Source organism: Lepeophtheirus salmonis, chromosome 4, assembly GCF_016086655.4.
Source record: "Lepeophtheirus salmonis chromosome 4, UVic_Lsal_1.4, whole genome shotgun sequence".
In the NCBI taxonomy this organism is placed as follows: Eukaryota; Metazoa; Arthropoda; class Copepoda; order Siphonostomatoida; family Caligidae; genus Lepeophtheirus; species Lepeophtheirus salmonis.
The window spans coordinates 2,684,929-2,700,681 of NC_052134.2; the positions used below are offsets into that span (position 1 = coordinate 2,684,929).

Genomic DNA, 15,753 nt, shown 5'->3' on the forward strand with positions numbered 1-15,753 from the left:
GAACAAATAATTCAGAATGATCGCTGAACTAAACGGGGATGTCTATTACATGATGAATCAATGTTTCCAATATTCATTATTATTCTGGATATTATCAGGAGCAATAGAATGTTCATTTTCAGCTTTTATTTTGCCCACAGATATAGTGAATGCCGATGTTATATCTTTTTGAACTCGTATTGAGTGAATGATTGCTATTCAATGTGGTAATATTAAATAAATATATCATCTTAGATCTACATATAAATATTGTTCATTATAATTCTTTTCACTCTTTGCTCAATATTTTATATTAAGTTGGACAAAGTTACCAATTTTGACCGATATTCTTCATTTATTTTATATAAAAAAACCAAAATCAACATTTTTTTTAATAAAATAATCTCATCAAAAGTCTCTAAATTACTCAAATCTTAGCAACAAACTCGCATGGAGTTACCATTTTTGCAAAGTCATCTTTCATAATCTTATTGACTTTGATGATTTAAGTCATTTAAGAAATGTAACGTCACTTTTTACTGTGATCATGTTAATGATTTTGGAACACTATTAATTGATTGTCCAAAGACTAGAAGCATGTATGAAACCCCAAACATGAGTTCACGGGACACTTTTAAAATAATACAACTTTGTGATCTATACGTCTATGAATTCACAATTTTAGCTTTCTCAGAAGAAAAATTATAATGTGACTCAAAATCTTGCCTGATGAAATATCCCATTTGAAATTGGCTCAATATTTGCTTAGTCATAAAAAATATGTTTTTACGAGTAAATCCAACAATAAACCCATATTTAAAAAAAATTATACTATTGATTTAATAATGTAGATACAATAATTATTTAGTCCGAACTCTGGAATCAGAGGTCATGAAGGTAATCTTAATGATAAAATGTAAATGCCATCCATTCTATAATTCTATCTCAAAACTGAAAAAAGAGAAAGAAATGTTTTTTTGTTTTTTCTTTAATTTCCATGATTAAAGTTTATAACATTATTTTATCTTTTCTATAAACTTTTTTTAGAAAAATGCTTACTTATGTTTATAATTTAAATAAGCCGAAATGGTCAACTTTCCTTTAACTTTAATCTTCTGTACATTATGAATAATCACTTTGTGACATCATTGATTTCGTTATCTGATTCAAATTTTTAAAAAATACTTAGATTTCGGCCAACTTTTCCTTGTATGAAAACACTATCATCAAATTCAAATTAAAAGTCTTGGGCCTATTAAGTTCAGACAATTTAATAAGGATAAATCCCGCGTTAAAACTTTTAACGTGTCATTAAAGATTGTAGCTATCCAATATTCCAAGATTTGTTTAGTTTTTATATTGAAAGATGCCGGCTTTTTGTATTATATTGTTCCACCTTAGCCACGGCATATTGAGTAGATTTAGGCCATAAGAGAAGTATGATGATTGCTTCTTTCAATTTAAAAAAAAAATGAAAATGTTCTTTATATTGAATCAATTGATAAAAGATAAACAATAAACATATTTTTAATAAAACGATATCATTAAAAATCTTTGCTTAAACTTAGAAGGAGTAGTCATTTCTGCAAAGTCATGTTTCTCATCTTCATTGCCTTTGATGATTAAAATAATTGAGTAACTGCAACATCACCTGTAACTGTCATAATGCTCACGATTTGTGAACAATATTATTTGAACATTTATTGTCTCAAGACTACACACATGTACGAAATCCCAAACATGATACACCAGTCATTAATCTAATTGTAAGAAGTCTCCAAATCTTGGCAAATGAGGTGGTGTCATTGTAACTATGGTTATAATGCAACTTATAGAGTTGCCGAAATGGGCATGCATGGCCATTTATGTGATTAGTAATAATTCCTACTGGATTCTCAAGGTAAATTTTTCTATAAATTAAACATTTGACCCTTTAATTAGTTCTTTATAAATAAATATAAATCCACGGTTTTGAAATCATTAAGAAAAAGGTAACAACTATCCGATAAAGTTCTTTACTACTCCAAGGTATCTGGAGTAAAGGAGGGTTTCCATATTGTGCTCAGATAGATGTGACTGAGGCTTGTTGTCTTACAATGAAATGATGTTGTAAAAATTGGATTTTTTTTTTGTCAAAATTTGGAGTACATTTTAAAAAAATGAAATAATGTTGTCAAATATTTTATTTTTTCATTATTATTATTATTTTTTTATTTTTTTTTTGACAAATGTGAATCATAAAATAAGTGTTTAAAAAAATTATTATTATATAAAAAAGTCTCCAATTAATTAATGCATAACACTATTGTCAAAAATGGTTAAATATTAGAATGTTTGTCAAAAAGTAACAAAAAAAAACAAAAACAAATCCGTAACAGCCTATATCTCAAAAACGGTTTATTTGTAGCCAAGTACAGTTTTGTTTCAAAAGTTTCAAAAGGGGTCTCTGCCTTTATTTTTGTCCTTAGCCCAGTTCAAGATAAAACAAACCCTGGCTTTACTTTACAAATTTCAGATCCTATCCATCTCAAAATTTCAGGAGCAGTCTATGTTTTCCGTAGTCAATATTCTAAAAGGAAAATTTTTTATTATGTCATTAGTTTTTTTATAAGAATTTCAACAATTCTGAATTAATTAGATATCTACAATCTACATACTTTGTTTCAATGAAAATAGAACGCATAAATTCATTGCTTCAAATTATATATCCATTTTGATACTAAGTAATCATTCTACAATTTGAAACTTATATTTGGTTTTTTAAAACTTTTTTAGTTGGTATAGATTTCTGAACTTACTTACCAGAAAAAATAACTTAATTCCTAACTTTTGAAAGTTATTTTCATTCAAGTTAGGATTTATATCATCCATATCTTTATAATTTTCCAATTTTTTTCAATCACTTCGTGTTTGAACTGGGAAAATTGAAGGGTTAAATGAAATAAATTTGAATGTGATATGTCCAGTCTTGACTCGAACTTGCAAAAAGATGATTCCTGATCCTTGAAAATTCTTCTTTTAATCATAAAACCAATAGGTTTGGGAATTGCAATGACATTCAGATATTACAATAGAAGATAAGAGGTCAGATATATTTATTTTTTAAAACACATAATCATTTTAACAGTATATACCCATTAACTATTTATACATTGGTCAATTAATACTGAGGAAAGGACCAGATGAACGGAAAAAAATATCATGTTTTCAAGACTGGCATACCCAATATTTCTTTAGTTCGAAAGTTAAACTGTAATATCCTTACTCTGTAAAACAATAATTTTTCTAAAAATAAAAGTAAAGATAAAAGTACAACTTTCCTTAAACTGGACATTAAAAAAAGTTGCCTATCACAGAACATACAAGGATGGTGAAACTAGTTTCAAATGTTTTGTGACGTAACGTCAAACCCTAAATTTAAAAACAAATTACAGTGAATGCATATTTTTTTTAAATTATAAACTTTTGGGTTAAAGCCACTGACCACTGATCTTGGTATAAGTAGAAAAGAAGCTTTAATAGGGAGAATATTATGATATTTACTATTGCCATATCTATAATTAAGTATTTTATACGTCAAAACATAAAAGTAACAATGCGCCCTCCACGCAAAGAACTTGTACAGCCCTTGACGCTAAAAGATCGTCATGTATGTTCTTCATTATTCCTCATCTATGGCAATTTTTATTAGAGTATATAAGATGATTTGAATCAAATGAGAGTCATCAGTTGATCAACTGACTTCCAATAGCTTGATACAAGTCTAATCACACGAACAGAAATGAATATCCTTGTAAGATTTCTTGGACTTGAATTCGGATCACTAATTTCTTTCATTTTTTTCAAACCATTTTATTAGACCCTCGTTGGTATTGCCATCCTTGCCACTTTGGCTCTCGCTGATCCCGATCATAGCCGTGGACACCATGCTGTTTCCCATGGAGGAAGTTATGGGCATCATGGATATGGAAAGCGTGAAGCTGAACCTTCCTACGGGCATGGACATGGTGGTTACTCTTCCGGAAGCTATGGACATCATGGATATGGAAAGCGTGAAGCTGAACCTTCCTACGGTCATGGCCATGGTGGTTACTCTTCTGGAAGCTATGGACATCATGGATATGGAAAGCGTGAAGCTGAACCTTCCTACGGTCATGGACATGGTGGTTACTCTTCTGGAAGCTATGGACATCATGGATATGGAAAGCGTGAAGCTGAACCTTCCTACGGTCATGGTCATGGTGGTTACTCTTCTGGAAGCTATGGACATCATGGATATGGAAAGCGTGAAGCTGAACCTTCCTACGGTCATGGACATGGTGGTTACTCTTCTGGAAGCTATGGACATCATGGATATGGAAAGCGTGAAGCTGAACCTTCCTACGGTCATGGACATGGAGGTTACTCTTCTGGAAGCTATGGACATCATGGATATGGAAAGCGTGAAGCTGAACCTTCCTACGGTCATGGACATGGTGGTTACTCTTCTGGAAGCTATGGACATCATGGATATGGAAAGCGTGAAGCTGAACCTTCCAGAGGATACGGTAGCTACTCTCATGGAGGATATGGTCGTGGATACCATCATTAATGACTTATTCAATATTCACCCTGATTCAAGAGTTTTGGAAAAAATATCAACTATATGAAATTGACTTAATATTAGCCCAGTCATAGAATCTACCTATTCATGTATTTACGTGTAAATTCGACAATAAACACATTTAGAGAGAGTATTTTGGTTTAATATCAAGACTCTATTAAATAATTATTTAGAGTGAAGTAAATTTTTATTTAATAAAAATATATGTTTGGCATCAAAATTAAATTGATAGTGTCTAGGGGTAATGAAAATTTTACTGGGACTAAATTATAACCAAAATTTATAACCGGTATTATTACGTGAAAAGCTGTAAAATATTTTTTTTTTTTATAAAATAAGCCAACAAAAAATCTTAACATTTCAATATTCAATTCTACATAGTTGTTCATGGTACACTCTGTACGAATCTATAATTAGTTTTTGTATCAAATGGGATTTTCGATTTGTTTTGTTTACCCTTTTTATTAGTTTGAGCCAATTTTTGAGTCATAATCAAGTCAAGTATCCCCATGAAATTTAGTTTATTCATTGAAATGATAAAAATTACTATAACTTAAGAGTTTTGTTTGAAAAGGAGTCACGCCACTAGTTTACAATGGTTTTTACACTAAAAGTGTTGATTTGAAGCATAAATAGTTGAGGGTTATTTTTCAAAAGAGTACTTTGTTTTAAAAACTCTAATTCTATAGAAATATTGAATTATTTTTTGTCGAAACAGAAAATTATTGAGGCGAAGAGTTGGAATTCTCATTTTTTTTTCTTCGATAACATAGAAGATTACTCCCTAAGAAATTGTCAATGTTTCTGTCCTTTTTTCTTGAGCAAACTCCCACGTAACTTCTCAGTACAATAACACTTCTTTAATATGTTGGGATGACTGATGAGTAGAGATGGGTTTTTTGTAAGAGTGCGAGAAAAAAGTGGGAACGAGAGTTACTCTTGTTAATATCGGCTTCATGTTTCATGATTTTGGACTTTTCGAACAAAAATCCTTTAAATATGGTGATTTTTTTTATCTATAAATTGCATTTTCTCAGGATTGGATGAGTGCATTTAAAATAAATAAAAGAAGAAATCACATGACAAATTATATGATGTAGAAATTTTCAAAAATTTAAGATTTGCCAAATAGGGAAATTGGTATACTTTGGTATCAAGAATTCCTTTGACGCAGAGCTCAAAAACTCGAATCCAACACTATAACTACATTCTTACTAATTTTCCAATAGTAGTACACCACTATTAGATATACCTACGTATGTCTAGAGGTAGGATTTTTGTAAGAGCGCCAAGAGAAAGCTGGAGCACTACATATGGTACTAATGATTCAAGACCCTTGTTTCTATCAGCTCCCTGTTCTGGGATTTTGGGATATGATAAATTGAATTACTGCTATCAAGAGGAGACCCCTCTACGTTTAAAATAGCATTGGTGATTGGGAAATATAAGAATTATATATAAATTCATACTTACATATTTAATACATTTTTAAAACAATTTACACCAAAGATAGCTGAGTATGCTTTCTTCAAATAAAGAGAAGTTAACTAAACCCCATGACCTATTAAAATACAAACAAAAAGAAGAAACAGCTCATAATTTTTGGATAAGTTCTGTTTACAAAGTTTTCAAAATGCCTTCCGAGTACGACCGTTGTGCAGCGATCATTGTCGTCCTCGTGCAAGCCGTGCACCAAAAGAGATCATGGACTTTCTCAAGTTGTCCTCTGCGACCGTGTACAAAGTTGCAAAAGAGTTCAAGGAGTCTGGAGGGATATAATACCAGCAAGGAAGAAGGAAGATTGATCTGCGTACAAAATTGGTTTTCAGACAATTTGGAGATGTTCTGGTCTTAGAAAATGTAGCCCCTAGCTCCTCGGACTGCAATCTTTTAGACTATTTCGTGTGGGGCGTCTTGAAGAGGGAGTCCAACAAGCGTGCTCACAACAATTTGGCTTCTCTGAGAGCCTCCATTATCTAATATGTGAACAATATGAATGAAGATCACCTGATCAAGGTGTGCAGCAGCTTCTAGGCCGGGTTGGAGGCCGTGGTTGAGGCTGAGGTTGGTTTGATTGAATAATTAGGTTCATGGAGGATCCCTACGTTTGTGGATTTGTAAACATCTCTACTAATTCGAGAAATAAAAAGGTTTATGTCCTGGTCTCGAAAATTCTTAATTGTAAAACCGCACCATGTATGTATGTCCACTCAAATAGACTCTGAGTTATCACGACGGAAGATTGTGGACACCCCCTACCCTTTCCAAACAATATTTCCGTCGGTAAAAAGAAGATGTCAAAGGAAAAAAAATGATATTTGAATGGTTCTTTTAATCTTTTAAGAATAAAAAAAGTCCTCCAAAAAAAGAATCCAATCGAATCGAAGGAATGGTCTCAAGAATTTCCTTATTCGAATTCAAAAAGTTTTGGGTGCACTCAAGAAAAAAAATTACTATTTTAAGGTCGATCCCATATACCATTGCTCTGGTCTATGATATATCACCAATCAAATATTCATCAAAATATTAATTTCTTCATCTTTAGGCTACAAAATTTAGAGAGGGATTAAATCATAGTACAAAATTTCCTGAGCTCGTGTACTGTCATGGTACCCCATACTAAATTTTCGTTAAGTCTGTTTTCACGTGAAAATTTCACATGGAATGACTAATATATTTAAAGTTATTCAAATAATTTAATCGGAAATGTTTTTTTAATGTCTTTATTGTATTGATAAATGTATAGATTTTATGACTAGGCTTATATTCAGCCAATTTCAAATGGTCTTTTTTCCAAAACTCTTGAATCAGGCCGAAGATTAAAAAAGTCATTAACGCTTTCCATATCCATGATGACTACGGCCTCCTCCAGAAGAGTGACCACCATACCTATGTCCATGCCCATAGGAAGGCTCAGCTTCACGCTTTCCATATCCATGATGTCCATAGCTTCCAGAAGAGAAACCACCATGGCCATGACCGTAGGAAGGCTCAGCTTCACGCTTTCCATATCCATGATGTCCATAGCTTCCAGAAGAGAAACCACCATGGCCATGACCGTAGGAAGGTTCAGCTTCCCGCTTTCCATATCCATGATGTCCATAGCCTCCAGACGAGTGACCGCCGTGTCCATGACCGTAGGAAGGTTCAGCTTCACGCTTTCCATATCCATGGTGACCATGGCCTCCACCATGGGGAACACCATGGTGTCCATGGCCATGATCGGGACCAGCAAGAGCCAAAGTGGCGAGTATAGCAATACCAGCGAGCGTCTAATAAAATGGTTTGAAAAAAAATGAAAAAAATTAGTGATCCGAATTCAAGTCCAAGAAATCTTACAAGGATATTCATTTCTGTTTGTGAGATTATACTTGTATCAAGCTATTGGAAATCTGTTGATCAACTGATGACTATCGGCGAATTTAAATCATTATTTATACTCACATAACATAGAACGATGCTATTGCATCAAGAGCTGCACATGTTAAGAGGCGCTTTGATACTTGTTTGTACGTATTGAAGGTATGATCTTCAATACTACCTACAGTCTAGGTAATTTCTACAATTGGTTTATACATAAGGGATGTCGTTCTCAGTAATTAGATTTGTTGGTGAATTGAATTACTCAAAATGAATAACTTTCATTCTATTAAAGTTGTGTTATTAACTTAATGGAGACCAATAACTTAATATGAAGTGTCTAATATACATTCCCTGTTCATTTATGTGACCCTATTTTACCAATTTATAATTTTTGACTACGAAAACTGTTTATTAAACTATAAAAAATACTTTTTTTATTAATTATTCCTTAATTTTTAGGGTTGATTTGTTTTTATTTAAGCATATTTTTATTTTAATATTGTATAAGTTTGATATTTTTCATTCATTATGAATTTTAATCTATTAAAATCTTGCCATGGTGAACTACCAATGAAAATCCATTTGTGGTCTTTATTTGTCTATGAAACAACCTAGTGTTTCGTCAGTTATAACTAATTTGTGAATATTAATTTTTGGAACTTTAAGAGAAACTATTGGTTCATAGAAATTTTAGAATAATTCCCCAAAGAATACATATGTAATTCAGACTCCATTTTAAGAAAAAATCATGTTAGTATTCTTCTGTGTTGACGGGCCCCATATGCAATATTGTAAAAAATGGATCCCTAAAGGATTTGATAACATGGTCCTTCATTAAAAAACAATATATTATTATATTACCAATTAAAGAGGGAAATGAGCTCAATCTTTGTGATTTTGATTAACGAGAATTGGTTCACTTATGTTGGACAATTAATAAAAAATCTATTTTATGATTTTACGTAATGCAAATTACATAATATTATTTCTACTCTTCTTTGTACATAAAAAAAAAAAATGCTCACATCCTTTTCATGAGAATAAAAATCTTCAGAATCATAACTTTTGTAATTTCGAAGCATATTCGACAATAATAATTATCCAAATATTTATCCACGAATTTTTTGGGAAAAAGACGCCTGCTTAACTACCTATACAAGTATGATTCTTTACCTGAGCATCTCTATATACAATGTATTGTACATATTATATCAATGACTTGCAAAAGACCCTTGATTCAATTTTATTTGTGTATGTTCCTAAGGGAATTTTACAATTAGATATAATTGGAGCTGTATAAAATATGATCGAAATGTGCGAATGATGATTTTCTTGAGTTAGCAATTGGATTAGTATTTATTATCTTTCAATGCTATTATAATTATTACTCTTAATTTAAGATCTTTATTTTACAATATATAATATAACAAAACTACATCATAATAAATTGGGAAATTACATTTTATAAAAATGTAAATAAACATTCTGGGTTATAATTATTATTTAATCCTTAAAGAGAGAAGATCTTAGTATAAATTAATCACTGTTGTCTGTGCTCATAAAAGATTTGTTGAGAAAGTTGCTCGAGTTGTTGGGAGATGGGGAGTAGAGTGATGCCGGTCCCACCAATGAAAATGGTCTAAAATTATCCCTTTCTAAAACGGGCATTCCATCATCAATCCTTTTGTGTAGGTTAAAAAATGAATATGGCCATTGCCTCAATATTAACACTTTGTCTAATTTTCATCGACTTATTTTATGTAAAAAGTTATCTTTAAAAAAAAATCTCTTTCATGATTCGTTTATAGGCTATATATTCGCATATTACGTGTTAAAATTGCATATTAATCAACTGTATTTGTATGAATTTCTCTGGGAAGAAATCCCCCAATAATCAGGATCCATCGCTAATCATCCCCCTGGTTTGATTATACAACTCTACCACTAGTTATAAGTGTAAATCCTCGTTGTTCTCATAGTAGAATTGAACATGGATGTTGGAGTGTTCCCTCCCTATGTCCTTGCTATGTACAGACTGGGATTTCTGTTGATTGCCTTCTTTTACAACTGTTACTTGTTGCTAGTTTAGTAAAACTTCATAACAGCTAAACTGCTCTCCGTCTAAATATTCTTCATATTGTTAAGTCTACCATGTCAAATTTTTATTTCTTTTTTATAGCATACCAGAAAGTCATATTTTTTTAGAATTCTGCGTATAATATTGTTCAAAATTAGGGTTGGTGTCCGCCTGGAGTTCCTAGAATCGCCTGAGTGCGTTATAATTTTTAAGAATTTGGTCCAACTTCAGTCTGTAACTAGTATTGTAGTAAAATAGTGTCTACAATTAAAACGGTGATAATCCAGTCGCACGTCACTTTATTAGAAAACAAATTGAGGGAAAATGATGTGTGTCATTTTTTTCAGAAAAGTTATTGAAGACTAGTGTTGGGTCAGTCATTATTTTTTCGGTCCTTTCTAGTCCATTGTAAGGATTGGTCCTTAGCTGTCCTTCCTTGGAATGTTTCCTAAAAATGTCGATGCTTAATTAAACCTAATAAGATGAGATATAAATTAAGAATATTGCATATATCTTGCAACAAATATTCCTATTATCGTTATAATACGAACATAAATTATTTTTATATAGTTGTAAAGTTTACATATAATAGAATGATACTACTTAAAAAAAGAAAAATATTATCGATGACGTCACGCAGGATCCATTTTACCTTCTTTAAGGACCGACAAGTGAGATTGGGCTGGACCACGGTCATATTAACTCAAAGAAAGTAAGATAAAGATATAGTGACGTAAGAGAGCATTCATGAGGGCTACAATGAAACAGGGCTCCTATGCATGAAGGCCCTTAAACTAGCAAACATTTCATATTTTAAATTAATTCTGGGAAGGGCTGATTCATCTTTCTAAGGGACCCAATAGTTTCATTATCTCACTGAAGAGAGTATATTGGAAGCAGAAAAGAAGATCTGCCCTTTGGATCCTGAAGCAAACCCGGTTTAATTTGGGCATTTTCCACAGGCCTAGCTCTGACTACGGATCCCGCACAGGATATAATTTTTTTGTTAATTTAATATATACAATAAGATGAAACTTTTATCAAAGAATATAAAAATAGAAAAATAATTCACTTTTTTTAGGAAGTAAAAATTACTTTCTAGGAAAAACGTTAATGAAATGAAAAATGAACATAGTGTATTTAAAAAAGCTGTGAAAAAGGTCATTTTAAGTATAAAATGAAAAGACCCCCAGGCCTTGCTCATGCTAAAAATGGTTCAAGCCGATGCCATATGTCCAGTGAAGTATCCTGATTTCAGAAAAAAATGTATCAGCTCTCCTTGAACAACATTTTGAGATATTCGTTAAATGATTATGAATGATAACAATTTATGAGACCAAACTAGAGTTTCTCATTAACCAGGGAATTAACTTTTAGCGGGATCCCGTTAGTAAATAATAAATATAGAAAAATCGAAGTATTGATATTTTTTTTTTTGAAGAATGAATAAATTATTGTCTACTCACATCTATGTATTCTGTATTCTTCATGTTATCTTTATGACTACAAGTGTATGGGTTGCTGTTTTAAAGGCTAAATATCTGAAATTTTGTAAATTTCTATTACCCTATCCAATCCTCAATAAAAAAAAATTAATAATCAGAGATAAAGTGCTGATTTTTTAGGGATCTGAGGTGTCAAATAATTGTGAAATATGAACTAATTAAGTGTAGGATCTCCGGTTAATTTCATGGGTTCCTAGTAACAGAGGTCACCGCATAACGCGATTTCAAACACTGCCGATTTTGTATAACGCATATTATAGAATTTTATAGATTTATTAATAGAGGTGAGTATCCTGTTAGTATTTGATTTCAAACTTAAAAAACTTCAAACTTTTGGTTAACTTATTAACAAACATATGATTTAAAAGGTTGCTGAATATATATTGCTTATTTCCTCATACTTTAAAGTTTTTAGTATTGAAATAAACGGATGAAAGATGAAGGAAAACCCTAATCAAAACGAAATTTTATCATCATTTTAGCAATATATTGTCTGAAATGCATCATTTTAAATAATTTATGAATAAAATGTGTTGTTAATTGTCCTAATCACATTTAAAAAAAGAAAAAATTATAAAAAGTGGACTATGAAAAATAATTTTTCCCATTCTACGGGTTTTAGTACTAACAAAGTCCCCATACAACACGGATTTCATTTGTCATATGTTTATGAGATGTTTGAAAGAAACAACGAGTATTTAAGTCGTACCTATTACAAAGGAAAGAAACAATGATTTTCAATTTGCTCTGCACACCTGTCGCTCATTGTCAAAATCATTCAAAATAATTTGCCTCTTGAATTTTTGAGAAAATATGCTTCATAATGATGATTACCTCTTTAAATTAAATCAAAGAGGTTTGATTTATATATAAATAATAGTGTTGGATTTGAGTAATAACTATTGAGGCAAAAACATTAGACAAAAAAAATATTTTCCCTCTGAATATATATAATCTAAATTCAACAATTAAGTGCATTTGACTGCAGTTATAAGACAGTCATAAAACTAAGCACCAATTAGACCAAGAAAAAAAATCCCCCGCCAAAAAATGAAACAAAATTTATAAGGAATTACTCAATAAAAATGTGTAAACAAATGGAGATAATATTAATCTACATATACTCGAATATTTTTAGTTTTGTTCATTCGAGTTTGTATAGTCGAGTATTTCAAATAATATTTGCAGGACGGATTCGAGTAACTTAAAGAAAATTGTTGGTCTTTAATATAGTCGAGTATTTTTTCCCAATTCGAATAATACTCGAATGGTACACAAATGAATTATATTTCTTTGGACTTTGAAGCAAATGAGAGATTTGACCCGGTGTCAAATAGATTATTCGTATAAAAAGGTTTTTTAAATGTCCATATATTATAATCTTTAATTAATAAAACAAAGTATTTCCTAACTACCAACCAACTCTGGCTTTCTTTAATATAAAAAGATGATTCATTAAGGGAATTAGGGCATTTTGTTATGTGACCATGAGATAAAATTTGAATATTCAGTAAGTTGATACAATTTAACTAAATTGAGTTATTTTACAAAAAAAGTCTTGTTATTTATGGTTAAAAAGTAACATTGATTCAATTTAATAGCCATCTAGCCAGAAAAAATAATGCATAGAGGTTTGAAAATATATTTTTCAACATATTTTTGATCTGATAAATAACGACGCAGTCAGAAGGCGTTTTCCATGTAGCATTGAGCGTGTATACAGGGCTTCCTATATATAGTGCTCCCTCATGTATATAATATACATATATTCGATCTACCCAATAGTAACTTAGTAATGCTAATCAAATATCACAGACGTTTTGCATGTAACATCAAGCATGTGTAACTAAGGCTCAGCCTGGTAGTGCTATTTAGACTAAAGTACTTACTGGCTCATCAGGCATCCCTCAAATTATTATTTTTCCTTATTTTATTATCCTTTCATTCTTGAGGAGGTAATATCTATTTATCATTGAGTAGCTACGTGCGAGTGTACTCATGAAAAACGGTCAGTAACAATGCAGATTTCATGGGTCGTTACTTTCTATATTTTTTAAGGACAAGTTTGTCTGTTTGACGACGTTTAATAAGTCTGGGCAATGCTGGATTCTTCTGCTTGTTAATAATTAATTTAAGGCCGAGAGTAAATCTGACAAATGAAATATTTATTTATATAGACTTTGGTCAAGTAAAGACCAATTCATTGATGGGCGATCCCCTCTAAAGATACCTACTAGAAGATATCGTTTTCATCTGGAAAAAGGTTTTAGATAATAGAGCGTAAAAAACCATTTATCCTACGGGAAACATTTCATAGTCATTACATAAAATTTTTGAGGTCGAATCGATTTTTTTCTATAAAAAAATTAAAAATTATCTTCAATATTGTAATAATAGTTGTCTTTGATTTGTCTGTTTTAAAAAGTGTATCGTGGTACACGATACATGGACTTAATAATAATGGTCTAATATATAACAATCATAAATTTAATTATATTATTATTAAAAATATCAAACATTAGCCTTTAGTTAAATTAAATAAAACTACAAAAAATAAATGCAGATTCCATATAGTAAACACCCTAGAATAGTCATTAAACAGTTGTAAGAATTAGTTAGATAGATTGAGCGATTTTGGACATTAAGAAAAAATTAGGACTGAACTTTCAAAAGACGTTAATAGTAGGTATCTTTTGAGACACATAAGTGGATACCCCTTTAGGATGTTATACATGTTTCTACTTGATATTATCCAGTTATAAAATAAACCATTTTTATTTTTCTAACATTTAATGCATATCATGTTTCCATTTTGATCTATTATGTTTTTATGTGAAAATAGACACTTGGACATTATAATGTAGCAAAACATTCATCATTAAATCCTTGCACACACAATTTTGGTGAAAAATGTGTCCAAATGTATTCAATGTCCATAAACATTTTTAATTCACTTTGACATAATCGAATTCCGAATCTTAATAGTACATTAATACTAAGAATTATCTGACATTAATTTTGACACCAGAACCATTTAACATTTTTTATCTTAATATAAATAAACATTTTTTTTTTAAATTGACTTTTTACAATGGTATTGGAAAAATAGACCGGCCAGATTTCTTGCCATCCGGTAGTAAAATCATGTTTTTACATGATAGAGCCCAATTTAAAGTAAAAAATTTACCGGAAACATAAAACAATGTGAGTAATTAAACAAAAGGAAATCTTTTTCTTCAAAATAATAATAATAATAAATATATAAAATTTACAAATTCGAAATTTTTCCATTCGGCATTAAGGTTTTAAGTATTTTTTATTTTATTTTGTATACACATAAAATGCAATAATTTTAAATTTTCCTTCAAAGTCTTGGATCAAAATTTCATAAAAAAAGCATGAAATTTACAACGCCACCTTCTTGAATAGGGTATTTTTTACCCCCCAAATTTTATATATCAAAGGACTTTGTTATAGAAAAGGAAGGACAGCCCTTAGGAATTAAATAATTATAACAACAGTTTAGAAAGACAAAATTCAGTCTTTAGTTTACCAACACGAAGAAATAGGTCAGATACAAAATACACACGATTTACATCAATATTCCCAATTTGAGCTCTTCAAAGAATGAAAGCAAGTAACGCCCCTTCATACACATATAATTGTATCATATTAGATTTAGGGAGAAATTATCATGAAAATTGACTTCAAAGACAATTCCTAGATCAGATTGGAGTAAATGTAATACTATAATGTTTCCTTATACTTAATAAGTACAACTCCATCTGACCAATTAAAGGAGCATTTAAAAAAAAAACAATCTTATTGGATATTATTGCTTGAGAAATGTTTTTTTGGATTAAAAATTACAAAAATTCATAGCTATTCACAGGGAATTAATTTTTTGGGGAAAAAAATTAAATAATCCAAAGCTATATGCAGAAAATTTAATTTTTTGAATTTTTTTCAAAAATTCATAATTTTTCACAGAAACTTTAATTTTTGGAAAAAAAAAGTTTCCAAAATTAAACTTAAAATATTATATTTCTTGGAAATTTTTTCAAAAATCCATATCTATTCATATAAAGTGAGATTTTTTGGAAAAAAATTTAAATATTAAATTTTTTGCTCTGCTGCATAATTTGTCGGGAAAAAAAAAAATTTTTTTGAAAAAAAAAAATCTAACACTTCCACTTTTTTTTTTTCAAAAATTTATAGCTTTTCAC

At 30.5% G+C, this 15,753-nt stretch overlaps 2 protein-coding genes across 2 annotated transcripts; one reads left to right on the plus strand and one right to left on the minus strand.

The window, feature by feature from the left end:
* Positions 1-3,661: 3,661 nt before the first annotated feature.
* Positions 3,662-4,639, plus strand: LOC121116367 (uncharacterized). The gene is made up of 2 exons (XM_040710614.2): positions 3,662-3,772; positions 3,839-4,639. The coding sequence occupies exons 1-2, from the start codon at positions 3,761-3,763 to the stop codon at positions 4,568-4,570; spliced, it is 744 nt and encodes a 247-aa protein (XP_040566548.1). The 5' UTR covers positions 3,662-3,760; the 3' UTR covers positions 4,571-4,639.
* Positions 4,640-7,289: 2,650 nt separating this feature from the next.
* On the minus strand, positions 7,290-8,070 carry LOC121116503 (uncharacterized). The gene is made up of 2 exons (XM_040710757.2): positions 7,922-8,070; positions 7,290-7,854 (listed from the first exon to the last, which is right to left on the minus strand). The coding sequence occupies exons 1-2, from the start codon at positions 7,931-7,933 to the stop codon at positions 7,414-7,416; spliced, it is 453 nt and encodes a 150-aa protein (XP_040566691.1). The 5' UTR covers positions 7,934-8,070; the 3' UTR covers positions 7,290-7,413.
* Positions 8,071-15,753: the final 7,683 nt, after the last annotated feature.